Source organism: Drosophila mauritiana, chromosome 3L (assembly GCF_004382145.1).
Source record: "Drosophila mauritiana strain mau12 chromosome 3L, ASM438214v1, whole genome shotgun sequence".
NCBI lineage: Eukaryota > Metazoa > Arthropoda > Insecta > Diptera > Drosophilidae > Drosophila > Drosophila mauritiana.
In genome coordinates this window covers 2,934,898-2,961,640 of record NC_046669.1, presented here as the reverse complement: position 1 = coordinate 2,961,640, position 26,743 = coordinate 2,934,898, and the positions used below count along the sequence as shown (strand labels likewise).

Sequence of the window (26,743 nt, the reverse complement as noted above, 5' to 3'; positions counted from 1 at the left end):
GCAATCGAATTGTTACCCATTATATTGGCCTCGTGAGCCAGCTTTCAAGGCATTTTGAGATCGATACGATCTCCTCCTTTTTGGTCCCGCTCCTGTGGCGCCGCGCAATTTGCATCACCTTCACATGTACTTCATGAATTTATTTATCTCTCAGTTATGCTGTAAAATAAACAAACTATATTTTGTACAAAGCAAATGCGAAACATTCGCAATCGGTGGCATTGCGGACTTGGACTTTCTGTACAGAGGACTCTAGCGATTGTTCGTTTGGGTCGTGATTCAGTCGTGAACATTAGGAATGTAACTGGGCTGGGCTGCTAAGGTGATGTGCATCTATCTGTCCCTAGTTGTTCTTGGCAAAGTACTTCGTCTTCTCCTCAGGATTGGGAACGATCTGTACGGGTAATAAAATAATATGAGAAAGGATTTACTTTAGGCAATGCTTCAAAAACCTACCGTATCGGCACCTGGCCGCCAACCTGCTGGGCAAACCTCTCCGTGGGTATCCGTATACTGGAAGGCCTGAACCAGACGAATGGTCTCGTCCACAGAGCGTCCCACGGGCAGATCATTCATGGTGATCTGTCGCAGCACTCCGGTCTGATCGATGATGAAGAGACCGCGCAGCGCATGGCCGCTGGACTCCAGGTAGACGCCGTAGTCCTTGCTGATCTTGTGCGTCAGATCGGAGAGCAGTGGGATCTTCACGTCGCCCAGGCCGCCCTCCTTGCGCGGCGTGTTGATCCAGGCCAAGTGGGTGAAGTGCGAGTCCACGCTGACGCCAATCACCTCGGTCTTGATCTTCTTGAACTCGGCGATGCGGTCGGAAAAGGCGATGATCTCCGTTGGGCATACAAAGGTGCTTCAATGGCAATGATAAATGCGATGTAGGTATTGAACTATATACTAAATGTAGATGTACTTACAAGTCCAGCGGGTAGAAGAGTAGCACCACATACTTTCCCAGATACTGGGACAGTGATAGCTTCACAATCTCCTTATTCACCACGGCGGTGCCCTCGAACTGCGGAGCTGGCTTGGAAACTGGGGAAACAAAGGTAACAGCGTCTTAATAGTGATCCCTGGTTGTTTGCGTCCAATGGAACTCACTGACTGCCTTGGTGTACTGCAGCTGATGGTCGCCCTTTGGCTGGTCGGGATAAACGGAGCCGCCGGCGAAGGAATAGCACGACTCATTATCTTCCGGCTTGGCAGCTCCAACAAGTGCCGCGGACAGCAGTAGGACAGATAAGTACTTGGACATGACTGGGCTGAAACGAGATCCACGTACGTATATGGCTATTGGATTCGGTTTATACGCTATTTATGACACGCAGCCTTTACAATTATTGCCGCTCTTTATATTTATAATAAACCTGTGTACAGTGGTCTCCCTTCTAGCTTTTATTTTATAAATTATGTAAAGATATATAATTTTGAAAGTTAATTAGGAACAAAACTAAACTTCAAAGATAAGATACTCCTTGTATGCAATAAATCGTTGTACAGTACATGCTAGCCAGTCTCTACTGTACGCACATACCCGAAATTCGAACACGCCCACAACTCGTAGCCACGCAGTCAAAAAAGTAACTATTTCAACGGGCAGAACTTCAATTGATTTCGGTGGAACGCGCTTATTGTTGCTGCGCTTCCGAAAAGATAAGCTTATCAATTTCATTCACTTCTATTATAATTTATAGTTGTCAGCGTGTAACCGATTTAAATTAAGTTTTCAGAATTTCTAAAATTCCAGTGCCAATCTGATTGTCAAGCTTCGATTTTAATATTTATTTTTAGTTGCAGGGTAGTTTACTTGCTTGCATTAAGCAACAACACAAACGCACAGCTGTTACCTTTTACGCGCTATAATTAACTCTTTTTGTTTTAATAACAAATTGTTCTGCCGGCCTTAGTGTGGCCGTAATACGCAAAAATACCACACTGCCGTTCCGGCACCACTGCATAGCATTGCCAACATATATTTCATTTTGAAACCATATTAACGCATAATTGTAATTTTAGATTATTTTTTAAGAAATATCTGTGCTGCATTGGCAATTCAAAAGCGCTGTATGGCCATGTTATATCCCATTTGTCAATTAAAAACACCACTTTATCAGTTAACTTTAACTTACGCTATAAACTTTATTAAAATATATATATCAATATATAAATTGCTCGCGCTTAAAAATTAGGTTTACGGCTGGAGTTAAAACAACACGCACACACGTCTCTCTGCACGTCTAATTGCTACGACCAATAAATATAGATATTTCTCTGTTACGGCCTAGATGATATAATATGCATTGCATCCTCTAAAAACTACAACAAATTGAGCAAAAGTCTGTGTTAATTTCACAAAAAGCGAACATTAAAAGTACATTGCTTAGCATGCGAATTACTCATTTACTGTGTTAGCTTTGATTGAGAATTGTTTTTGTGGGCATTTTGTTGTCGATCCACATCGTGTTGTGTTTGCTGCCGCATTTATTGCAGATGAGAAAAGGGTGAGAAAAATGCACCTGGCCTTCTTCCGGGACTCGGTCTAGCTCTCCCAGACCTCGTCCCGCTGTTTGGCAGCTAGCAGTTTGCGTTCTGAAAGATACGATTGCAAAGATAAATGTATGACCGAGGGAAGGCAGCCCCACTGATTCCACCCACCTTTGGCTTCACGTAGCACCCGCCTCTCGTTCTCCCGTTCCTGCGGCGCCGTGGGCAGCTTGACTCCCAGTGCACCCGATACCAGTCGTCGGGCCAAGGCCGTGCAGGTTTCCGGACGCTGGCGATACGGCTGCATTGACACCGCGCCGGCCTTCTTCGCCTTCAGTCGTGACTCCAGAGTGGCCTCCGCCAGTGGCTTCAACTTGACAAACGGATGCCCCATCGTCAGCACCTCAGCAGCTGCGAAGGAAACGTTCTATTTCATTACGGAACCAAGCTCCGGTTGCATTTGTAGGCACTCACCAATGCGGGAACTGCTGAACACAGCCAGGGCATGGGTATCGTCCACCCACTTGATGTCGAAGCCACTGCCCCTGTACTGGGCGAAAAGCATGAGGAGGTCGGGAGTTTTGAACTCCACTGGGAAATTGGACACCTCCAGAACGTGCGGAAACTCCTCTTCGTTGAGCAGTTGTTGTTTAATGTGAAAGACCTGTGGGAATTGTGGAACAGTGTTAGATTTGATGATGCTGGTTAACCAGTTATACTACTCACCGTATAGTCCATTTTGGGCAGCTCTATTTTGCACTTGCCCACGGATTCAGACAGTTCTTGGAGAATCTTGGGATCCAGACAGTCGCCACTCTCGTCGAACATCTTCTCCCAGTCGTCCTCGTCCTCCTCATCATCATCTTCGGTGGTGCTTTCTGCAGGTGGTTTCGCTGTGGCTGATGCTTGCGGTGATGTGGGGATTGCCTTTGTTGCCGATGTCTCTATTTTCTCGGGAATCTCCAGCACATCTGAGTTGAAGGTTTGTTTCATGATGCGGCGATTGCTGCGATTGATTTCCTGCAATCGTTTGGAAGTTAGTTAAAACCTTTCGCGGATTCCATGCGGCATAACTTACCTTTGAGGCTCGCTGTAGCTCGCGCACATCATTATCACATTTGGCCGGCTCCTCGCCATTGGTGCTCCTGGCCGCCACCACATCCTCGATGCGCAGCGGAGGCGATTGCTGGCTTTTGCCATTGCTGGCTGATTTGTTGCCATTGCCTGGCTTTGTACGCTGGGCGCCGCTCATGATCTGTGTGTTAGAAAGGCAAGGTCAGCTATTACAATGTGGATTAAAAACCGTTCACAGAACGCTAACTGCTGATGGAGAATGGCGCTACGCTGAGCAATTATTGTTAAATGTGAACTTCTATTGACTCGTTTTAGTACACACACCTCCTTATCACAGTCCGCTGGCTTTGCCGGTCGGTGTTCTTCGTTGGATTGAGTATCGTTCTCAGATGCTGATATAACCAGTACAGTGGCGTTATCGGCCGTTGTAGTTGCTGTCGTTTTTTTTCCGCGTTCTCTGCGCTCCCGATGCGATTTGCTTTTCTTCGACTTGGACGGCGGCTGACCGTTGGCGTCGTCCGCTTTGCTCGGGTGTGTATCTGCAACTGGCGGGGAATCCGGCGCTGTTGTAATTGTTGCTGCGACTACCGCCGCTGCTGCTGGTGCTGTTGTTGCAACCGCTGTCGCTGCCGCCGCCGTTGTTGTTGTTGTAGTAGTCGGTGGTGTAGTTTGACTGCGTCGTGCCCTTGGCACATAAACCGCTCGATCGGGACGGCGTTCACGACGGGTCGCCGCCGCTGCTGAAGCGTCCGCCTGGTACTCTCTGCGAAAGAGCGGAGCAAAACAGAGGTAACAATAAATGATGGTGAAGGAAACGAGGTAATCGATTAGCTCACGACAGAATATCAAAAGTTTCGTCAGCGGTATATACGCAGTTTATGATCTATTCCTAACTTTGATGGGCTGTAGATCTATTTACCTACCTGTTCGGGGATTCTTTGGAGGTAGGACTCGTAGATGCAGTGGTTGCTGTTCCTGCAGCTAATGGTGTTGTTATAGCTTCGTTTGCTGCAGCTGCTTCCTCGCTGCTGCTGTTGTTGTTATTGCTATTGTTCCTCAGCGCTGGCGGCCTGTATAAATCCACCGAGTTCGATTTGCTTACTGCAAGATACAGATACAGAAAATGCTATCCATGAGATACACTGAGAAAGAGACGCAAGATACCGAATGTGAGATACTTCACACGATGCAAAGTCATTAAGACAGATAGATCGCCAAATGAGAGAGCTAAGCAGACGATTAGCAACAATAGTTGGCAAATGCTCAAAACAAACCGAACAAAATAGGGACTAAGGTGAAGCAACGGATTCGGCATAAAATAAATTAAAACCAAAATTCACTTATGTCGACCCAATTTTTCTCGATCCGCTCTATGCCCGATTTTCGTGAATGTCAACACGAACTTGACAGGTGGATCCCAGGTGGCAAGGGGGGTCTGCGGAGGCGGTCCAGAGCTGGTGAGCGTGCGCAGCGGTCGACCAGCTGAGCGTCTACCTGCGTGAAGCCAAGTGAAGTGAGGTGAGGTGAGCTGTGATGCAACATCACCAAAAAATCCGCTCGAGAAAGAGGGCGACCTTGAATGAACGGCAACGGCGCTGCCGACGTCGCTGCCAGCGTCGCTCAGCTGGCGCATCTGGTTATTTTTAGTTAATCTACCTATTTGCTATACACTTGGCTGGAAATTAGCCATTACATCTGATTGGAAAGCTCATTAATGCTTCAATTTGCAGGGTATCACACAACTGTGCAAATTCATGGCAAATATAAATAAATACATACTTTGTAAACAATTAAAAACTTTGGCGAAGTACATACATATGTGAATTAATTTTGAGTATTACTGGGTATTCTCATATTCGTCGCTTTACCTGTTGCTCATTAACATTTTCAATTTCTTTGTTTGGCTTCTTTTTGCGTATTTGCAAACACTTAAATTTATGGCTGCTTGCTAAATGAGGAGCCGAAACGCATCGCTCCGAAATGTGATTAAAAAACAGGGGATTGCCTTTGTTTATATGTGTACGGCCAGCTTGCTGCGGGCCATTTACTCACATGGAGTCTCGCTGATATGCTTCTTAACGCCCATCTTACAGAGCTCCGTGGCGCTTCTTCTGCTGGCGCTGCTGCTTCTGCCGTTCGTGTGATAGTGCGAATTGTTGTTGCTCCGCCAGCTTTTCGCTGCCTCTCGCTCTCTATCCTTCTCCCTCTGCTGCTGCTGCTTGCGGCTGTTAATTGTGCATTAACGACAAATTGAAATTAACAATAATCTACTATGTCAGATGTGAAATACTCACTTCTCGAAGCCACTGGGATCCAGAAGCTGGTTGCGAAAGCAGAGGACGGTGCGCCGCTGCGGCCCTTGGCCCACTGAGAAGGTGAACAGATCGTACTGCTGGCGGTATTTCTCACATGTTTGGTGGATGAGATAACGGCGGTAGTTGCCCACAGGTGGAAAGAGCAGAACGCTGGGGAAGAAAGCGGTGGAGAAGGTGAACAAACCATCGATCAATTCAGCTCGCTGACTGTGTGCGTGTATAATGAGTCGTTTATGCGGGAATTCCATTAACGATAATTGGGCGAATTCAAAACACTCCTGATAAGCACAGGCAAAACAGACGGAAACACATTTGGTATACTAAATTGTTATAAAAAAAGGCCTTACTTAGAATGTGCTTTAAATGCTAACTTGTTTACTACCTGATAGTTAACACACTTTATAATTAAATTGTTAGTACCATTGGTAGATCTTGATTACAGCCCCGCATAAACGCAGCTAGAAAGCCCAATGGGACCGAATCTTCTAACAGGTTGTTGGGAATTCTCACTTGGAAGAGGAAGCAGAAGAAACGACCTCAAGAAGAAGGCGAACAAGCGAAACAAAACGGAATGGCGAAGCACGACTTGTAAACCATATTACAGAGGTGGTCAAAAGTATTTACACAACGAGCTTTTTTTTCAATTAGTTGACAATTGAAAAAAAAGCTCGTTGTGTAAATACTTTTGACCACCTCTGTATTTTGAAAAAGCTCAAATTTCTATGCGCGGCTTGCTGTTGTTTATTGCTCGGCGATTAATTGTTTATTAAACGCGGGCTGAATGCAAGAAGAGCGCAAAGGCACTAAGCCCCAAAAACAAAAAATTGGTGTTAGTTGGCGCAACTGCAATGCGGAAAAGTCACAATTGCTCTCGTTGTTGTGGTTGTTGTTGCTGTGGCGCAGCTGGGAAAACTCGAAATTGTGCAGAAAACGGCGCGGAGGAGGTGGGGGAAAACTGGTAGTATCTGCACGAAAGGCCCACAAAACTCGTACTACTTCTCGTTTTTGTTGCTGTTGTTTTTGTTTCTCTGTTGCACATTTCCGTATTACCATTGTTGTAACGGTACTTTGTTACAAGTTATTCTCTCTCCTACTCTTTCCTTCTTACACTCTGTATTTGTTGTTTTTGTTTTTGGAGCAATGAAGGGGGGACTACTTCCTTCTCACTCACTCACACATTCAGGGACCACAACAGACACACACACAAATGCACAAACACTAACATACACACACACCTACGCACTTGCTATTCTCGTGGCAAAAAGTTCTAATTCGTTCATTTTTTTAGGTGCGACTTTATTCTTACCCATGATTCAAGCGCTTTTTGACAAAGAGCTCGATATCACAACCGACATTATGAACAAATTCCTGATCGATTAGGCTTAAATTATTAGCAAATGCCTCCAGTTTATTTTAAAAAAGTCGCGACGACGAAAAAACCGACGTCGCACGCACACAAACAAAGTTAGAACTTTCGGTGTTACCAGATTGTGATCTGAGGACGTGCATAACTGCCTAAAAAACACCATATTACGCGCGAAAGCTTAAACATTTGAATTGTATAAATAATCGATAACATCAGTCATTACTTACATTTATTTTACAATGGAAAATACCTAAGCGCTAGTTATTTTTAAAAGCAAATAATACAATAATAAATAATACAACACAAAACAAATTTTTTCACAGTCACTTACACGTCCCTATGCATTTTTAGTAAATATCATCATTATTACAATGTGGTTTTAGTTTTACGTATAATTCTTAAAGTTGTTCAGCAACAATAAGTTGCTATAAATGCAAATTAATGTTTTAATGTGTAAAATTAGTTTCTTCTTAAAAAAGTGCTAAAGCGTGAGAATAAGTTATTACTTTGTCCATCAAGTGACTTCTCAAAGTAGGTTAAGTATTTAATTTCACGGCTTTGTGGCTCAGTTTTTCCTACCAAACTCCGCAGCATTTTTCGACGATAATATTCGAGTAAAGCTTCAAATTAAATATTGCATAAACACGAACTACCAGCCGGAAGAGCTGAGGGAAAAACCTGTCGTTCACTCCATATCCGCTTTCCCGGCTGTCAAAGAGCTATCGCGCCCTTGACACCTCCCACGCCACCCAGTCGCCCAAAAGCCACCCACTTGCAACACTCCCCACAACCCTCCTCCTCGCCTACCAGCTCCACTTTCTAATGGCTACGTTCGAAAAACTCGCTATTTGCACCGGACAAATGTTTATTTATGAATTTCTTTCACTTTCGTCGCTGCTCTCTCCGGATCCAAGTGTCACCAGACAGCGGGTTTAACCAAGGCAAATATTTTGGCAGTGCCAACTTTTTACTCGCATTTAATTTGTTTTGGTTTTTGCATTTTATTGCCCAATTAATTGGGCGGCCAACGTCAACGGAGGCAAATAAAGTGGCGTCCTTGCAGATGATAAATCGGGAAGCACAAATACTCCGTCATTTCAGTGCAGTGGGTTATGAGCCATAAAAGTCGATTCTGGAAACCCGCGCGGAAAACACTTCAAAAATAACTAGAAAGACGAAATTTCGCATTAATTATCAGTTGCTCTTAAATGGTAGTACTTGGCTTAGGCTTTACTTAAAAAGGGTTATCCATTAATCATTAGAGTGATTTACATTTTTGTAAGCTGAATTTGTAGGAAATATGATTTTCCCTCTAGATATATAGCGATCTTTAAGATACATTTTTCCGAGTGCTTGGTTATCGCTCATACATGGCCATTCATTACAGGTCTGAGGGTTGGCCAAAAACTATGCCCATTGCCACGCCCCGCCCGGCAATTTGCAACGCCCTTTGCTGTCGTCTCCTGTCAGAATGGCATTCATAAAACCGACTCCTCGGCCTCCCAGTCCCCAATTTTCGGCAAATTGTCCCCGTTTATTTCGCCTGATAATGCCTCAATAAAATCTGGCCGGCATCTTTTATGGATAGGTGTTTGGATACATGAATGACTGGGTCTATCTATCTGGTGTAGGTGCTTGCCATCGGCAATATTGGCACATATTCCTTTCCTTTACCTAAACAATAAGTTCCATGTTATGCCGAACTATTTTGCAATTACGAAAGCTGTAAATTTTTACGATCTTAAAGCCATTCGCTTGTGAGGGCCCCAATGGAAGGTCGTTTTGCATTCGATTTTTATCTCTTGTGCCCGCAATCTGTTTGGCTGGTTTAATAAAATAGTTTTCCACTCGTTTATGATTACAACATCATCTGCTTTTAATTACTTTTGAGACCCGCTGTGTGCCCTCGAGTATTAGGGTTAGCAATGAAATTATTCTTTAAAAAATTATCAATTTCATAGTTAAAGTAACGCCTAATTAACCCATATTAAACGTTTTTCTTTTATTTAAACTTTTGTACTTTGTACAAAAAATAAACTTTGTTTATTCATCTATGCTTTTTCCCTCATTCTTCATTAATTGGGTCTCAGTTTCTAGAGATTACGACGCACAATGTTTTACGTAAGAATTAAAAACATCAATGAAGGTGGGGCAGAAATAAATCAGTCTTTTACCTTCGCTCTGTTTGTTTTCCCGCTTCTTTTATCGTGAGGCTCCCTTGTGGCTCAGAGAATTTTCCGCCAAGTTGAAAAGCTGCCGCCCAAGTCTTTTGAGACCACTGCGAAATTGTTGGCTGCATTTTTCTTATGGCTTTGCAATAAATAAAGTTTTAATTGCCCATCGACAGGAATCTGGGCTGAGGAGATTATAATTTCAGATAACCCGCACATTTCAACAATTTCAATTAATGGTCAAGGGGTTGGGCTATTCATATTCGGACAAATCAAGAGTAAATTGCCATAATTAAAATGCAAGTCAGTGGGCAGAGTCTAGACACTCCTTTCATAATTCACTGATAAACTTGAGTAATTCGGGCTACGTGATTCGGCTTAATCGAAGGCCAGGATAAGCACACTTGAGATAATCAATTTATGGCTTTACACGCCTCGTAATTTGCCAATATCGATGCGGCAGATTCGGTTTTCAATTTCCATACGGCTGTGGAAAATTTCCTATTCATAGCTTTTTCATAGAATTAAATTCCCCTTGAAGACAATCGAATGGAAAATTCTGCGCAACTCCTTTCCCTTTCCTTTACTTCCCTATCCACTTCCTCATTTTCTCTTTCTGGCCTCGGATGGCTTTCCTTCTAATTTCCTTTTATCGAATTTACGATTTGTTGGTCATGTCATCAACTCTCGACTACGCCGACGACAACGTTGCGTATACGCAATGTTCGGTGGGTTTTTTTTGGTCGGTCGACCATCGGCACTCGTTTTTCCTTTTGTGCCCGATTTTCTGCATCAATCTTTGATTTGCAAATTATTTTTGCATTCCACACAAACGATTTGTGTTTTTACAGTTGCGATGCCTGGGTGTTTTTCTCCCTTTTGGGTCCTGCCTGATAAATTGTGCCACATAAAGAGCAACATGGAATCGACTCCAAAGCCTAGGGTTGACATTTTAAGGGGCATGAAACGGAAATGTGGGTGCGGCAATAAACGTGGAGTTATGTGCATGAGGCGAATTTGTTTCGCTCGGTTGCGAGGTGTTAAATCTTAAAGAGCCATGTACAATGGCAATTTAGGCCAGTTTAAAGATTACTAGAAATTAAATGTAAATACGACCATGTATTGGAGTCCTATATATATTTAAACAGCCCAACAGTAATGATATAATAAACTACAATCGCATTAGGCCTAGATACTACAAGTTTAAAGGGTCCAACGCATTATAGGCAATTAAAATGCGTAACGTTTCCGATGGCCACTCGTTAACAGTGATGAATGCGATTTGCCTACGATTCCTCGCATTTGTAAACATGGCCTATGATTCATTAATTTGAACTTTATGCAAAGTAATCAATAAGCTGAACGCAAAGACGCCTCTGCAAATAACTCTCGTTTTTATCAGCTCGTCTGCCGCTCATAAATTATGGCTGCTCCAGTGGGGCAAATCTTTGGGGCGCCGCAGGACGCGTCCGCATGCATTGCCAAATGTCATGTGGCGCCGCATAACCTTCGTCCTTCCGCCCACGCCGAAGTCCTTTCGCCTGACATTTGCAAAGTGCAGCTGGGAGAACTCCAAAACAACGCAACAAAAAACCAAAGGCAAATGCACACGATGATGCTGGCCGCATCTGGGCGGAGTGCACTGATAAAAAAGCGGAGTGACTTTAAAATTCATTAATCAGATGAGCTAAGGTTTCCTATTTGGCAAGTTAATATCAACACAAGTTAATAATTACATGTTGTAATTCTCCAGATCTGATCCTTTTACAAATTCTAATTTGCATATCCTTTTTTCCAGTGTTTTCTAGTATTGTACCACGACAATAGTCTGTTTTTTTTAGCAAAGTTCTGAAACAATTTGTTGTTGTTGTGAACTTGGAATAATACCAACTTGAACGTTAAGCCAGCGTCAGGAAAAACGAAACTGAAGAAACTGTAGACACGAAAATGGTCACGTTCTTTGCGTGAAAATTTCCACTTATCCTTTTGCGTGTGATGTTGTGTGCACTAAACACTTTATAACCGCAGGTAGTTGAAAAGTCGCGGAAAATGAGTGGGAAAAGCGCACAAAAGTTTGGGAAAATAATGCAGATCAGGCTAAGAACGTGGATAATTATCCTGATTAGTTTAATTTCGAAATAATATATATATAGAATAAAATTATAGTCAATATCTGCTATTTGTTTGATTTAATAAGGTGCTTCTATAATAAGCTAACTGAAATGTATTATATTTAATTTTAGTTCAGTCTTTTAAGTTGATTTAAATTCATAAAGGCATTACAGTTTCTTGGTTACTTTGTTACTTATGTTCATGTTTACTTGTTAAAAATTGAAACCTTCAATTAAAAACATAACCAGTCATGCGAACTGTTTCTTCTCGGGCGATTTTCTCTGTTTTAGCCACATAAGCACTCTGTTTAATTGGCTCTGCAGCCCAGTCAGTACGTCCAGAAATAAAACGGGTATCCGTAGGATTGGCCAATATTCCGTCCGTCACGTTTCCGCGTCTATGTGACCACATTCCGCAATCGAAATCGCAGGAGCAGCAGCCTTTTTGCCAACTGGCACAGCAGTCGTGCAGTGCGATGCGAAAGAAATGTTTATAATTCAACGGAAATGCTCGGCGAGAAAGCCTCACAAAAAGCCATACACAATGGCTGCCTCTTACACCCACTACCCTTCGTTCATATATTATATACCATATATATATGCTATATATGACGATTGTTGCGCTTTCTTGTCGGATGGAAAAACATGGCAAATGCCTTATTGCCGTTGTGCACAAGTCCCCACCGGACTTGAGTGGAATTGACTTTAAGTTTTCAAGCTGCTGGCTGTAGCTGAATGCCAGGATAGAACCCACTTATCACTTGAGAACCAGGAGCCCGGCGATATGAGAGCCCCTTGGGTATGCAAATGGGAAGTGGGATCCATTTTGGTGGACGCCTTAGTCTTTCTTAACTTCCGTGACATAAATCCGGTAGCCCCTGCCCAACTACAGATGCGGTCACAAAAATAGCTTAAAGGAAGAGTTCTAGAAATAAGATCTTTTTAGAAGTATTAAAAAACCAGTTTCAAGTTTTAGGTCTTACTTATTACTTACAAATTATATTATAAAATAATAATAATAATTATTATCTATTTTTAGTAGTATTCTGTAATGTAAATATCAGCCCAATTTTCTTACCGCATTTGCTAGTCCAAAAATAATGTCGGCTGGGGAACATGATGCCATCATCCGTCATCTGGATATCCCGGTGACAGGCGAAAATCGGGTGGAATCACTAAGCTGATTTACTCCAAGTCGAGCGGAGAACACTGAAAGTTCGCAGCGGAAGACGGGAACTGAAATGGAAAGAGAAACAACGGCGGTGTCAATGACTGGGTCCTGAGATCCAGAGTCTTGAGTCCTGAGTTCTGGGCACTGAGTCCTGAACCATCAGCTCCTCCTCTCTCCCCTTTGTGACTAATGAAAGTGGACAGGGGCGGCAGAAGAAGCGCTTAAGTCAATTTGAGTTTGACTCGGCGAGCGAAAGCAGCCAGGACATCGCAGGATGTCTCAGAATCACCGAGGACATCGCAGAGCGGCAAAGTTCAGCTGGCCAGGCGCGTGTTTCCGCTTAAAAGTTTTCTGTTTTTCCAGTTGCTGTCGTCAGCAATCGAGGCGCCCCAAATCCTCGACAGATTGTTGTTACTGCCATCGCTGTGGTGTTGGCTAATTGCGATTTAATGACGATGACAATTTGATAAGAGGATTTGCTGCATTGTCCATCCGCCGCGTTGTCTCTGTGGCATCTACCGAATGGATCGACCAATTGAATCAGCCATTTCGATGGTACACTGCGAAAAAAAACCATAGCAGTGCCAATATTTATCACCGCTCTGTTCAAAGCGTAAGTATACTCTAAAAGTGCACATCAGTGATATGTTTTAATGTTTTTTTCGAACTTAAAAAATCGTATGGCTTATTGAAACGTATAGAAATGGTTTTCTGTGCATCGCGGAGACAATGCAATCACATGAGCATTTTACGGGCCGGCGAACCAAAAGAAATCTGCGATAAAAAGCCAATGTCAGCAGCAGCAGGAGGAACAGGAGCAAGTCAAAGGCGCCTAGCCGCAGACAATGGCTGTAAAATAACTGGAAAAATTGAACATGAATTGAAATAAAAGCGATAGTAATTGAAATTGAAAACCCGAGGAAATTCGGTGCACGAAATCATTGTCATTTGTGGGGAAAATCGTACGAGATATCTCAATGTGTCATCTGAGAAACTGAGCTTTAAGTATAATTTAAGTATTTGTTTAAAGAAATCCTTCTGCTTGAACACGTTAAAGCTATAAACATTGGGAATTTCCCTATCCTATTGCCATAATCAAAAAGAAGGTTATATTTCAATAGTATTAATTTTTTATTTACACAATTTTTCTGCTTTTCATTGCGGGCTGTTCAACATTTCCCCCAGGTTCAAATGCTGTTTCACTTTGATGTGGGTAGCAGTCGCATATATTTATAATTATTATTGGCATTTCCAAGGGCCGAATTGGACCCTTTTTTGTGGCCTCATGATAACGGTCGAAAGCACGCTCCTTGTCAAATGATTTTTCATAAAGGAAAATAACCGAATAAAAACCGAAAATTGGTTCAACTGTCGCTTTCGCGCTTTCAATTAAGGCGACAAATGTGTGACTATATGGCATAAATATAAAGAAGCCTTGTTCCTTTTTGCAAGTCTGCTTTTTTTTTTTTTGGCCAATACGTGACTTGGCCCAGAAAGTCATTGACTTTCACAGACTCCCCCGAGTGGCTTTGTTATGTCCGCTCTAAAATCCCGCTTTAAAAACCGAACTCTCGAATCAATTAATGCGCTCCATGGCCATGAAAGTGGCGAGTGGCGATAAGCCAGCTCCAACCCATGTGGCCCCCCAACTGGGAGCTGGCGATACAAACTGCTTCAATTTTAATGTCCTCAAACTGTCATAAACTGTAAATGCACAGTAAAAGCCATGAGTATAAGGCGGGCAAGCGGCGACAGATTCTGTCGTGTAGATGGCCAAGAAGCTAAAGCTGTCAGCTCAAGAGTTTAAGTTCGACAAGCTGGTGAAACTATCTTACACTGAAGTCGGTTATCACTTGAGTTTAATATTTACTTTGCTTATTTAAAACTAAAGTAAAAGTGTGAAATTAATCGCCCTACTATGTGTTAATCCTTTTCACCATCAGACTATCGCTGCATACCTTTTGACACCTTCATGGTTGACTTCTGATTCACACACGCCCATTTTAAACGCCCCTGGCTCTTTGAACTCGATTTTTTAGGTTCACTGAGCAAAGCTTTTTTTTAACACGCTTGCGTGTGCCGTTGAACATTTAGCCAGAACAAAAGCCAGTTTTTTGGGCCAGTGCAAAAAAGCCCCGCAGGCTGAAAGCCAACATTTGCAATACAGGGTACAATATAGCCGCATGAGAATACGTATATATGTATATATGTATGAAGTCGTGCACATGAGTAACCCGTTGGCACGACCTATCATCGCCCATTCCGCTGGCTAAAGTCTCCTGGCTGGGCGATGGGCGGTAGGTGGTAGGTGGGCGTGGCACGTGTCGCCTGCAGCTTTCATTAGTTCAATGTCAATGTTTTGTTGTGTGATCCTGGAACACAAAAACTGAAGAACAGGAGAACCATCCAGCTGTCTGCCTTGGGTTTTTAATTTTAAGCGCATGTTGCTGGCCTCCAGCCAACCAATTGCATCACCTTTGCCTGTCTGCTGATTAAGTGAGTACAAGCTGCAGGTGTCCTGCATTAGGACATCCCGCTGCTCCTTCGAGGCGAAAGGAATGCAAATTAAAACTGGTATCTCTTCCTTCAGTCTCCGATTCTCCGGAAGCTCTGTGTGCACAGCAAATTGAATGAGCTGCACAGACGGCTATCGATATCTCGATGGAGGAAGTAATCTTTAAGTTCCTTTAAGTCTGAATATCTGGATATCCAATTTCCTTTTTCCCAGAAAACGACCGCAACACGTGTCGAAAGTTTGCGGGCAAAACCATTGGCATACACTGAGGTGTATTTATAATTTAATTTAATTTAGAATTCCGTTTTATATAATTAAATATGAAATTTGGATATTAAGCATTGTTTTAGCGTTTCTAACTAAATACTCTTTGAATTACATTAGCAATTACCTTGGCTTTGTTCCTTTTTTTTCAGTGCACAGTCGTACTTACCACATCACAGACATGGAAATTAGGCCAAAAGTGCGCAGCTAATAATGCTGGAATCCATTTACGTAATTCGAAATCCGCTGGCGGCGTTTTAGCCACGGCAACAGTCGTATGCAAACTTTATTAATTACGCGCCCCGATGACCATTACCACCATCGACCATCTTCTATTGACCATAAGGCCATTCTTGCAGTCCGGCGAAACTTTGGCTGTTTACTATTTTGCTAAACAGAGTTTCGGCCACCCATTGTTGTGTTGTGCAATTGGCACCAGCTATAAAAATCACACAAAAGTTTTTCAAATTAAAAATTCAACAGATTTCACTCGGAAAATCAACAACCTTGAAAGGCGGCAATAACAAAAAACGAATCAATGAATTGCACAAGAAAAAAATGTCAAAAATGTTGTGTTTATTAATGATTTTCACAGCAGAAAAAAAAACAATTTACGTAATTCGATTGCAGTCATAAAATAATATTAATACTATTTATTAAAATCCGACTTTAGTTGGTTTAAATGTAATGTATCAGAACTAGTTCTTTAATAATGACTACCCTAGAAAATATGACAACCCTTGACAGAACTGAAATATGTTGGCAACCCAATTTTGCAGGCCATAGGTCAAATGTCAACTACATAATCAATTGTGAGACGTGTGAGGCAAAAAAACATTTGGTTCAGCAAAACTTCGCTTAAATTACGAAAGAAAAACTTAGTAGACCATTTCAGCATGTCAGTTGATCCACTATCAATCGATAATTTCACAAGTCAATCTGAGATCTGCGAAGAAAGCGAGTTTCTGGCAAATATAGGATTACTATCAACGACAACGTAATATTTTCTCCATTCCTATCAAATATTAAAATAGAACTATAGCTGTGCTACCATCCGTAGAATGTCGCGTCATCAATTGAAGAAACCCAGAAAGATGGTGGCGGCATGGCAAAACGATGAGTTATTTATTAAACGCCCCGATTTCGACAATCGTAGCAGGATTTCTGAAAAGCCAGCGATGCAGGTGAGGATTAAGCCAGAGGGGTCGTCCAAAAGGAAAGCGAACTTTACAAAAAAGCCGTCCAAAATATCAGTAGCCGTTTTGGAGGACGAGAAAGAGATGGAAAAGGAGCAGGATCCCTACTCCAATGATTTTATACTTGGCAAGAGGTTCGTAGTGGGGAAGATTCCATTGACCCCTTTAAGTGTTTTATTGTTCATTCTCCTTTAGATTGTACAACTTCCTGAAGTACCTCAGCTCTCACCGTTGGATTTGGTGTGAGTTCGTGGACTCCTTCCTGGACAAGCCGACCCTGACCATGGGCTACGATATGAAGCGCTTCATAGCGGAGTACTGTCCGCTTCTGCACTCTTGCTTCATGCCCCGTAGAGGATGGCAATTGGTACGCCGGAATATGGGGAAGGCGCGTCGATTTTCGCCCGCCTTCATCGAGCTGGAACGCGAAGAATTGGAGTGCCAGCGCCGCATTGTGCGCCAGTTGCAGCAGCATCAGTTCAATCCCAAGGAGAACGTGGGCTACTTGGACCAGATACCCAAGCGTGTGCCCCTGCCACTGGCCAAGGATGCCAAGGTCAGCAGTTTTCTGCACGGACACTCCTTCGAGGGCATTGTCAATGGCATTGTCATGGGCTACGATCCGCAGGACTACACCTATCTGGTTCGATTCAGTAGAAATGACAATGCAGTCGTTCTCTGTCTTACGGACTCACAGCTCTATTCCGACGAGGAAACCGCGGCGGTTCCCTTGTCCATTATTATGCGCGGCAACCAATCGAACGCGATTACTTCAGAGAGCGCCAAGACCGAGAAGTTCGGAAACATGAGGTACACCAAGGAACTTCTGGAATCAGTGCTGAAGGTCGGTAAACTACAGGATGTCAAGCACAAGATCCTCATGGACTTGGCCCGAATGAATGAGGACTTCGAGACATTCAAGGAGATTGGTTCTTCAAATGGTCGTCGCGATGCCAAGGTCACACCTCAGCGTGAGAATCTCCAGCGTCGCTATTCGACCAGCATGATAACGCTGCACCGAGTGAACGCTGATATCCTTGAACCGCTGCGCATCCTGCACGACTTCCTGGTCGAGTATCAGAAGCAGGACGAGGAGGAGGAGGCCAAAAGAGGTCGCCCAGCCAGCGAAGTCTATCAGAAGTGTCGCATGCAGGCGGAACAGGACCTCAAGACTGCCGCGGATGAGAAATTCCTGAAGATAGAATCGGATCGCACGCAGGAGTTCGTCCGCAACCTTCACACCATACTGTATCTCAATGGGAAGCTGGGGCGCGAGAACAGCTCCAACTTGGAGCCGATTATCGCTGATTTGGTTACCCACATGGTGGACAACATCCAGCCGTCGCTGGGCCGGAAATTAAAAGATGGCGTTGATGCCCTGGAGCCCCTGCGTCAGCAGGTGGTTAAAATATTCAAAGACGTCAAAAAACCGGAGCGCTTCCAAATCACCCAGCAGGCTCCGATGCAAACCGAGGATGGCATCTACAACTTTGTGGTCGAGGCACAGCCGGATTCTCCCAGCTAAACACACTACTACTACTGGCCCTTTGGAATACTGAAATAAAGCCTCGCTCTTATTTATGGCTCAATTAATAGGAGTGTCATGTGCATTGGGAGTTTGCCGGCAGAGGAGCTTAACGAAGTTTCTTGTGGCTGCAACCTTGTGGAGCTCTTTTGGTACTTACGCGAAGGGGTAGTTGGGGGGAGGGTTATTTCCAGTTTCCAGTGGCACGTTCCACATGAAGTCAGCCGTAAAACAGTTGACAGATTGGCAACCAAATAAGTAATGCGTATGTGAACGAAAAAAAGGATAATCGCTGGGGAATGTTTGCGTTTTCTAAAGGGCCTGTAAATGTGTTGCAGTTTAAAAAGCAGACAGACAGTTGACTTCTTTGATGATAGAAGGTGTAGTTTATTAAATATTTTAAACTGAATAAGAAATACTAGTACTAGAACGTACTAGAAGTACTAAGAAACCCTGCAAAAAGTAGGTATTGAAATTTTCTCTTTTTTGAGGCCAAATTTCGTGCAGCCATGTTGCATCCCCGCATAAATCAGCATTTACGAGTAAAGTGTTTTCTATTTTTTAATTACTAGATGGATGCACTACGCTCGTAAATTGTGTGGGTGAGCCAGTTCCGCCGGGGAATTTCCCAACGCCCATGTGGCCGCCATAAAGACATCATTAATATGCCTCCGGCTGCACTGCGTCGCTCTGTCCCCCGGGTTGAGAAACGATTGGCAAAGGAGCTGATGGCGTGTGTCCTGCGGGAATGGACCCTGGCCATTTCGCTCCCGGATGTGTCGTCGTCATCGACCAAGATGTGCGTATCCTCCATGGAATCCTCCCCAGCGGACGGCTCGTAAATATTTATAATGCATTGAAGCTGCAGGGGCGGCGACTTCGGCTATAAATTTATAGAGTGCAACATTTTTTGCTCTATATGTTAAAACTGTGGTCAAGACTCTAGTTGTGGTTGCATTCAAAATTAAATGTTTTATTCGTATTCCTGATTAGAATGAACATCCAAGTCAATCTGATAGCAACATTTTTCCCAGTGCCTTGCAGTGTTTGTGCCCAGAAGAATATGTAATGAAATATGTATTTAGACACTAACTTGATTAATGAACTCGATGTATCTATTTTTAACGTTTCAATATCCTCGCAAACTTAAAGATGACCACTGAAAAAATCTGCAGACGTGGTAGTTTGACATCAAGGATCTCCCAGCCAGGATAAACAAACGTAACAAATGGCAGCAAATAAATGTGGGCAGACCCAGTTTATACGGTCAAGTATCCGCTTGGACCAACTCGAGTTGTGAAAATTGTGAATGTTGGCTACGCGTGCTAAATGTAATTCAATACACCGCCTTACATAATGCATTCGAGATGACTAAAGTTTTTTTGTTCCGTTGACACTTGATCATTAATTATATTTGCGCGTGGCGGGGCATCGTTTATATGGAATTGAATCAATACATAACAGCTTAAGTGGCAACACATATATAATCGCACATCCACATGCCAGCAAAGCAATCGCCTAAGACTGGCAACCTAATTGATTAACGACTCTGCAGGCCTGGTGCGGATGTGGGCGCGGATGTGGACGCGGATGTGGGTTGGATTAATCCAAATACCAAGGAAACTTTCGCCACAAGCCGCTCAATTTGCTTTATTAAATTGTCATCTATGGCTGGCCTTTGGCTTGGCTTAAGTCAAACCAGGCCGAAAATTTGGGTCAGCAATTGCGAGATGATTAGAAAGCCCTTGGGCGAAAGTGGAAGTGGGCGTGGTGCTCTTGGCATGACTCTTTTTTGTTGCCAAGCGCTTATCATTTATCGCAATGAGTTTTCGCTATATTTCCGAAGATATTTTCTCGGAAACTCGACAGGGGTACACGTTAACTAATAGATTCAGCTTTATTTTAAGAGTAAGCTGGTATCACCAAGTGAAATGTTTTATTATTATTACATATGTACATATATGGAATGATCTATATAATTTAATATTTATCATGTCAAACAAACAAACATAAAACTGTAACTTTTTATAGCTATATAGTATTATGCAAAGAGCTTTTGAATTTCATCCCACATGCTGAACATACATATCTGTTTTGTGCGAATATGAATCAAGTGCATATTTAATGTTTAACTTAAAGGAAACCATTTCTGTAGCATACTTTTTTGGTGGCACTGATTTTAATCAGCTTAATGGCATGGTTGCGTAATTGGTTAATTTGATATTGATGGTTGGCAATTGCTGTCGGTTACATAATAAATATAAAATTAATATTCCTTTCTCTTGGGAGATGTAGGCCCATGTGTAAGTTACGGTTAAGGGCCGTAAATCAGTGCGCGGCAATGTAAAACTCCACTCGAAATGGAAGTTTAAGACACAATTTAGGAAAAAATTAATAACATTTTATTAACTAATATAAAAAAATATAATTAAATTTTAAGGAAAAAAACAATATATAGATATAGATACTATAGTATTCCTTCCAGAAAGGCTGTATATTTTTTTTCAGTGTACGTGTGAGTGTTTTCCTCAGATGTGTGTGTGTGTGTTCCAAATGATTTATGAAATGGACAGCAGTTTGTGGCGGCAGTCGGAGGACTGAGGTCAGCGGGATACAAAATGCAAATGTGCAGCAAAAACGAAATGAAAGCGAAAATAAACACAACAGCCAAAGTAACAGTAAACAGTGGAAAAACTAAGGGAAAAGCGATGGCAAAAACAAAAGCACAGCCTGCGGCTTGTATTCCGTAAAGCGGAAATAATGGCTTAAGTTTGCTTACGCTTCTGCTTACGTTATAAATTACAATGATTGACGTCGCGTGTGGCGGGCTCCACGGCTTTAATTATGCCTGAAATATAACGATACTATTTATTTTGAGCGTTGAGCGTTGAATCGATATGGCAAAATAAATTTATCACTATCATCGGTATGCTATAAGCTTCCACCGATCGGTTCTTCGCCATAATTTGCCCAAAAAAATCACTCATTTAAAGAAATAACTTTTTCTTGCATAACTAAAAATCCACATCACTGTTACTTCAACATTCGAGAAATTTGTATTTTTTTCACATATTAAATAAGGGGCACCATCATTAATTTTTTCAAAAAATTTTCAAAATATATAATCTTCAGCTTGGGATGCCATTTGATTGAACATCCGATTAAGAGCAAATCTAGGCACGGCATTCAATATTTGGATAATTTTTTGCATTTCTATGGCCAAAACTTGACCTGAGCCTTGCCACCCACATGCGATGTACAGCAATCGCATATTGACAGAACCAGGCATTCACAGATGTACAAAAACCGAGAGCAATTAGAAGGCATCATGGCAAGCCCACAGCCTCGAGTGGTTCCTTTCTTTTTTGTGGAAAGCCAATGGGTTGTGACACATATTGCTGGGCGTAATTGGAAACCAGCAGGCCAGAATGAAGCTTCAAGTTCCTGAACTTAAAGTTTCCAAAAGTGCTTCGAAAATACTGAGGAAAACACGGTATAAGCAGCAGAATTTAAGAGAACTATTTGATTATTCGTATTTTATGAAAACACTTAAATCCCATTAGTAGATGTCATATTTACTCTACTGTGATATCTTATTTAATGCCATACACTTTTGCTGACCTCGATTAATTTAAGAAGTGGACACCTATCAAGTCCTGAAATTTCAACAGCTTTCCACACAGATTCACAATCTCGCTCAGCTTATTTATTCATCTGGCAAATGTCTTTCGGCCTTGGGCTCATTGCTATCAGCAGTGCATAAAAATATATATTCGTACATTTTCATGTTTGCCAGCTCTCAAATCTTGAATCTCACAAATGAATTTTCGGGGCCACTTTTGTCACAAATTATAATGTGTTGTAATTTGGTTTAATGCACTCGCAGTGAGAGCCAAACTGGTGCCGCCCAGCACGAGGGTCCTTTATGGCCACCCTCAAGGCTTAAACTGCGGCATTGCTCATACGCAGCGTGGGCCAGGGCCATTTTCGACAGGCCAGAGACGACAGACAGCCAGCTTTCACTTTAAGCCACTAGCATGGTATTTGCATTTTATGCAGCTGAACAAGGTGCTCTGATTGGCATTTAGTTAATTCCACAGTTGATACAATTAAAATTGCATACAGATTGGCCCAATTGAGAACCAAAATCAAAAGTAAGCTAATGGAATTTAAAATATCTAATTAATAAAGCAATTCCCTTCATACAAGTGTAATTTTGACGTTAACCCAATTTATATGTAAAAAATAAATAATGCAATTAACTTGATTCGAGTGGATAACTTAATTTTAAATATTGGCATATTTCAAATTATTGGGTTAATATGAATTAAAATGAAATAAGGTAAGAACTAAAGCAAAAGTAGTGGCACGTATGTAATAACAGCTTTCTCAGTAAGGCTAAGTTAATAAAATCTTGATACAATTGAATCCGTTCAATAAAGTATCTGAGTATCTAAGCACTTGGATATTTTAAACTAGCTCGTTCAAAATTCTTGTCGCATTGAACGAATGTAGGACTATGAAGAACATGCTGAAGCATCCTTATGTCTGCAGTATTTTTGTCCTGCATCGGACACGTGTTTCCTCTTCTTGGATTTCAATGCACAATCCTGGCATCCATTCTCGTTTCTCAATCTCGTCTGAGCCGTTTAACTCGTGGCACGAGCGAATAATTGTCCGAAACATTTGTGAAAGTCTCTATGGCAATAGAAATTTGCCTAGTATTTATGAATCTCTGCATCCTTATTTGTAAAACAGCAAAACGTTTCCATTCTGCTTAGCATTCATAAGCTGCTGAAATGCAACAGAGAGCTTTCGAGTTCAGCTTGTTGTTTCCCCAGCCTGTCCATCACTCACCACTCAAAGGAGATTATGCTGGGATCGAGTTCAAGGGTCATCGAGGGTATATGGGTCGGAAGAATCACAATACTGGTATAAAACGATTTAAGAATCGACTTTTATGGTTATTTACCTAAAACTAAAAATGAAATGATTATTTCTTAGATTCAATTTGTACATGTACATAATAAAAGAGGTATATTTTCGTGATGTCCAGCAGGGTGAAAACAGCTCGAGTTTTCCACGGATATTTTCCAGCACCAGGGGCATTCGGAAAGTGGCAGCAGTTTCTGAAGAGAGCAATCCATTCTGGGCAAATAATTGCGCCTTGCGACCCAGCTGATGATGCTATCTGTGGATGATTTATTCGGTGATAGGGGATAATTTAAAGTTTCCCCATTGTCTGCGGCCAGTTGGGGCTTCGTTTTCGCTTTAATATTGTTTAAGCAACTGTCGATGGCCCGAAGTGTTAGTTGTGGCTACAGGCCAGGCTTGATTAGCATATAAATCAAGTGGATTTGTTTCATTCATTACTTCTGGGCAGCCCCACGTCTCGCGGTATTAATTAGGGAAAACTGGCGCAGGCCCCAGGGATCGGGAAATTTACTTGGCCTTGTAAACTTAATAAAAAAGTTTCGGACTTGTTTCCTTTTTTTCTTTTTCTTGGGTTTGGAGTCAGGGGTGGAAAAGAAAGCAGCATTGAGTTCAGCAAACTTTGTGCTTAAAATTTCATTTGTTACTGTAGCTCTCGATGTCTGGCGTTTGAAATTCGCCTGTTTTTGTTTTTCCTTCGACTCGGAAAATGCATTCTTTTCGAATCCACCCACATCTATCAATGTACATTTAAGCCCAATACTTGAACAAATTGAGATCTAGGCAAATGGAAAAATCCGAAGCACTTTCCACTCGAGCAAATTGGGAAGGCTTCGTGTGCACTTGCCCACTTACCAAAAACTCTTGCCAGGTAAAACAGAAAAACATAAACATTTTGTAAACCCAGTTTAGGCAGACAGGCGACAAGTGTTTTCAGGTGAATTGTAAATAGGATTAAACTTTCCAACTAACCATACAGTTTTGGATTCGAATTTAAGATTTCGTGAGCTTGTTAAAATGTTCTTCAGAACTCTTTTATACATTTTAAGCCCATTTTAATTTTGTATTTGGTTCTCAACTAAATGTATGCTCAAGCACTCAAAGTGGCATTATCAAAAATACACACAAAGCCACTTATTTCCGTATACATGTTAATTAATTCCACCAAATATGCCAGCATAAGTATCGTGTAAACTCTTCCTTATTTACAGGCGGAAATTTGAAAAATCGCGTTTGGTGGTCGGGTGGAGAGCACAAAACTCGCTCGTTAGCTTTTGATTTGCCCCTCAGGCAGCTCAGCCATAAATTCAGCCACAAATTCAGCTCGTTTGCCAATTTGCGTTGCTTTTTTAAAGTCGCCGAGGAGGAGGAAAGCGGGTACTGCACACTTCTGACCGGCGGCCATTCAACACGGACCCGTCCAAAGAGCCAGGGAAATCCGTTAAATGCTCGCTGTCCCGGGGCGCAAGTGCCGCAGGGACAAGAGATTTAATGAATTTATGTCAAGGTGCGGCGCAATCCGGGATTCTGGCTCCGGCTCCGGCTTCAGCTTTGGCTTTGGAGCCGGACAAGTGTCGGATTTGTGGGGCAGCTTAAAAGGCGCTCCTTCAAGGCGACAGTGTTATCAACAATGGAGCTGAATGCCATATTAATTGGCGCAGCGGGACAAGCCAAATGACAGCCGTTGGCAAGCACTGAGAAAAATATCCATCTTAAAATACAGTTTGTATCTGTGCTAGACAAAAATGTTAAATTTTCAAGGATGATTTAACTCAAACTGAATATTGGCTCAGAAATAGGTGTTTAAGAAAAGTTCTGATCTCTAAGTAATAAATTATTTTGTTTCGTGACCGTGTGAAAAGCCGAAAATACGTCGACACCAACGGAAGTGACTCCCCTGGGAGAGAATGTGGGTGGCGCCACTGGGTGGTTGCCCCAAGGAACTGCCGTCGCATTCACCGCCTGACTTGGCCTTCGCTCATTGCGCACAATTAAAAGTTATCCGCGGCGTTTGCCACGCCACGCAACCACAACTTGGTCCTCGACCAATCCAGTCTCCTACATTCCAAATAACAAATGTGCAAAAGTTTAGTGAATTAAATGCGTCGCCGATGACATTTTCCCGGGGACTCGTTGCCGACAGCTGAAAAGTTAAAAAGCCGGCACCAAGACACCCAGACACCCGAAGGAAACTTTCAATTGATTCCGACAGCCTCGTAGCCAAAACTGCTTAAAACTAATCTAGTTCTGGGCCCGAAAGCGTTTCCCTTGCGGTTCTTCGCTGCAACTTACAGGCCATAAGTTTGGGGGCAAAAGGTCAAGGTTGACTGCCCAAAGAGAAAGATTTAATCCTAAATAGCATGTCTAATTTTAGACTCTCTGTTATGGAATATATTAGTGAACTAACTAGCTCAATGAAAGTGGATGCTTTGTTTACATAATCAATTTCCTTCAAAGTTTTCCACTCAAAAACCTATTTCCCACCTGAATTAAACATGAATTTGGCCCTAAATAAGACTTTCCAGAAGAGTGGATGTCAACTTCTTGGCCTCAACAAGTATGGTATACAGCAGTGGCTGAAGACAATCGACACGATCATATTCGATGGAAACGGTGTCCTGTGGAGCCACGACAAGGTCCTTGAAAATGCAGCCGAGACATTCAACGCACTTCGTGCCATGGGAAAGAAGGCCTTTATTTGCACCAATAATTCAGTGACTTCGGTCGATGGCATCTGCAAGTATGCTCAGGAAATGGGTTTCTTAGTGGCCAAGGATGAGATCCTTTCCTCGGTCCAAACATTAGCCAAATTTATGAAGGAGAAAAAGTTTAACAAAAAGTGCTACGTAGTGGGCGGCCAGGGAATCGTCGATGAACTGAAGTTGGTGGGAATCGAGTCCCTGCCCTTGGATCATTCCTCTCTGCAGGGCTTCTCTATGCCAGATCACATCCACAGTATCTTCTTGGATCCCAATGTGGGTGCTGTGGTCGTGGGATCTGACAAGGATTTTAATACGATCAAGCTGACAAAGGCGTGTTGCTATCTCAAAGACAGCGAGGTAATGTTTGTGGCCACAAGTCGCGATGCGGCACTTCCGGCGGCTCCAGGACGAATGGTTCCTTTTGCCGGAGTGATGGTGGCTGCCATTCAGGCGGCCAGTCAACGGATGCCTTTCACCTGTGGAAAACCCAATCCGTACATGTGCATCGACTTGATGCAAAAGGGAGTTATTCAGCCTGGCAGGACTTTGATTATAGGAGACACGTGAGTGATATTTAAAAAAGGTTTATTTTAAGATTAATATTTGGTTTTGCCTGCCACTTCACAGCATGTGCACAGATATCCTTTTGGGCTACAAGTGTGGTTTCCAGACTCTTTTGGTGGGCACCGGAGTTAACAGCTATCAGGATGCCATTGAGGCTCAGGGATCTAAGGCTCCATTACTATATCAGCAAGTTCCTGATCTATATGTGCCCAAACTATCCAATTTGTTGCCCTTTTTATCTTCTCGACATAGATAATTTGTATGGATTTCAAATAAAATCAATAGTTGGGTCATCATTTTGTTCTAAAAAATATTTCTGGAACTCAATCAAAGCTTCTGCTAGT

General features: G+C 42.5%; 4 protein-coding genes across 6 annotated transcripts; 2 read left to right on the top strand and 2 right to left on the bottom strand.

Moving 5' to 3' along the window:
* Positions 1 to 125: 125 nt before the first annotated feature.
* On the bottom strand, positions 126 to 1,957 carry LOC117139521 (peroxiredoxin-2). 2 transcript variants are annotated; one of them, XM_033301881.1, is made up of 5 exons: positions 1,857 to 1,957; positions 1,111 to 1,271; positions 927 to 1,044; positions 457 to 862; positions 126 to 394 (listed from the first exon to the last, which is right to left on the bottom strand). In XM_033301881.1, exons 2-5 carry the CDS (start codon positions 1,262 to 1,264, stop codon positions 344 to 346), a joined length of 729 nt encoding a protein of 242 aa, XP_033157772.1. In that variant the 5' UTR covers positions 1,265 to 1,271; positions 1,857 to 1,957; the 3' UTR covers positions 126 to 343. The 2 variants fall into 2 exon arrangements, with proteins under 2 accessions (XP_033157772.1, XP_033157773.1); XM_033301882.1 differs by lacking the exon at positions 1,857 to 1,957 and adding an exon at positions 1,544 to 1,667.
* Positions 1,958 to 2,461: 504 nt separating this feature from the next.
* On the bottom strand, positions 2,462 to 7,291 carry LOC117140534 (uncharacterized protein DDB_G0290587). 2 transcript variants are annotated; one of them, XM_033303522.1, is made up of 10 exons: positions 7,189 to 7,291; positions 5,862 to 6,032; positions 5,620 to 5,792; positions 4,491 to 4,668; positions 3,892 to 4,330; positions 3,572 to 3,748; positions 3,220 to 3,513; positions 2,968 to 3,157; positions 2,665 to 2,904; positions 2,462 to 2,598 (listed from the first exon to the last, which is right to left on the bottom strand). In XM_033303522.1, exons 3-10 carry the CDS (start codon positions 5,651 to 5,653, stop codon positions 2,549 to 2,551), a joined length of 1,602 nt encoding a protein of 533 aa, XP_033159413.1. In that variant the 5' UTR covers positions 5,654 to 5,792; positions 5,862 to 6,032; positions 7,189 to 7,291; the 3' UTR covers positions 2,462 to 2,548. The 2 variants fall into 2 exon arrangements, with proteins under 2 accessions (XP_033159413.1, XP_033159412.1); XM_033303521.1 differs by lacking the exon at positions 7,189 to 7,291 and having other exon boundaries at positions 5,862 to 6,145.
* Positions 7,292 to 16,298: 9,007 nt separating this feature from the next.
* LOC117140081 (protein lin-9) lies at positions 16,299 to 18,257 on the top strand. The gene is made up of 3 exons (XM_033302834.1): positions 16,299 to 16,477; positions 16,541 to 16,810; positions 16,872 to 18,257. Exons 1-3 carry the CDS (start codon positions 16,377 to 16,379, stop codon positions 18,199 to 18,201), a joined length of 1,701 nt encoding a protein of 566 aa, XP_033158725.1. The 5' UTR covers positions 16,299 to 16,376; the 3' UTR covers positions 18,202 to 18,257.
* A 7,328-nt stretch (positions 18,258 to 25,585) lies between these two features.
* LOC117140530 (glycerol-3-phosphate phosphatase) lies at positions 25,586 to 26,683 on the top strand. The gene is made up of 2 exons (XM_033303514.1): positions 25,586 to 26,398; positions 26,463 to 26,683. Exons 1-2 carry the CDS (start codon positions 25,629 to 25,631, stop codon positions 26,653 to 26,655), a joined length of 963 nt encoding a protein of 320 aa, XP_033159405.1. The 5' UTR covers positions 25,586 to 25,628; the 3' UTR covers positions 26,656 to 26,683.
* The last annotated feature ends 60 nt before the right edge of the window (positions 26,684 to 26,743 follow it).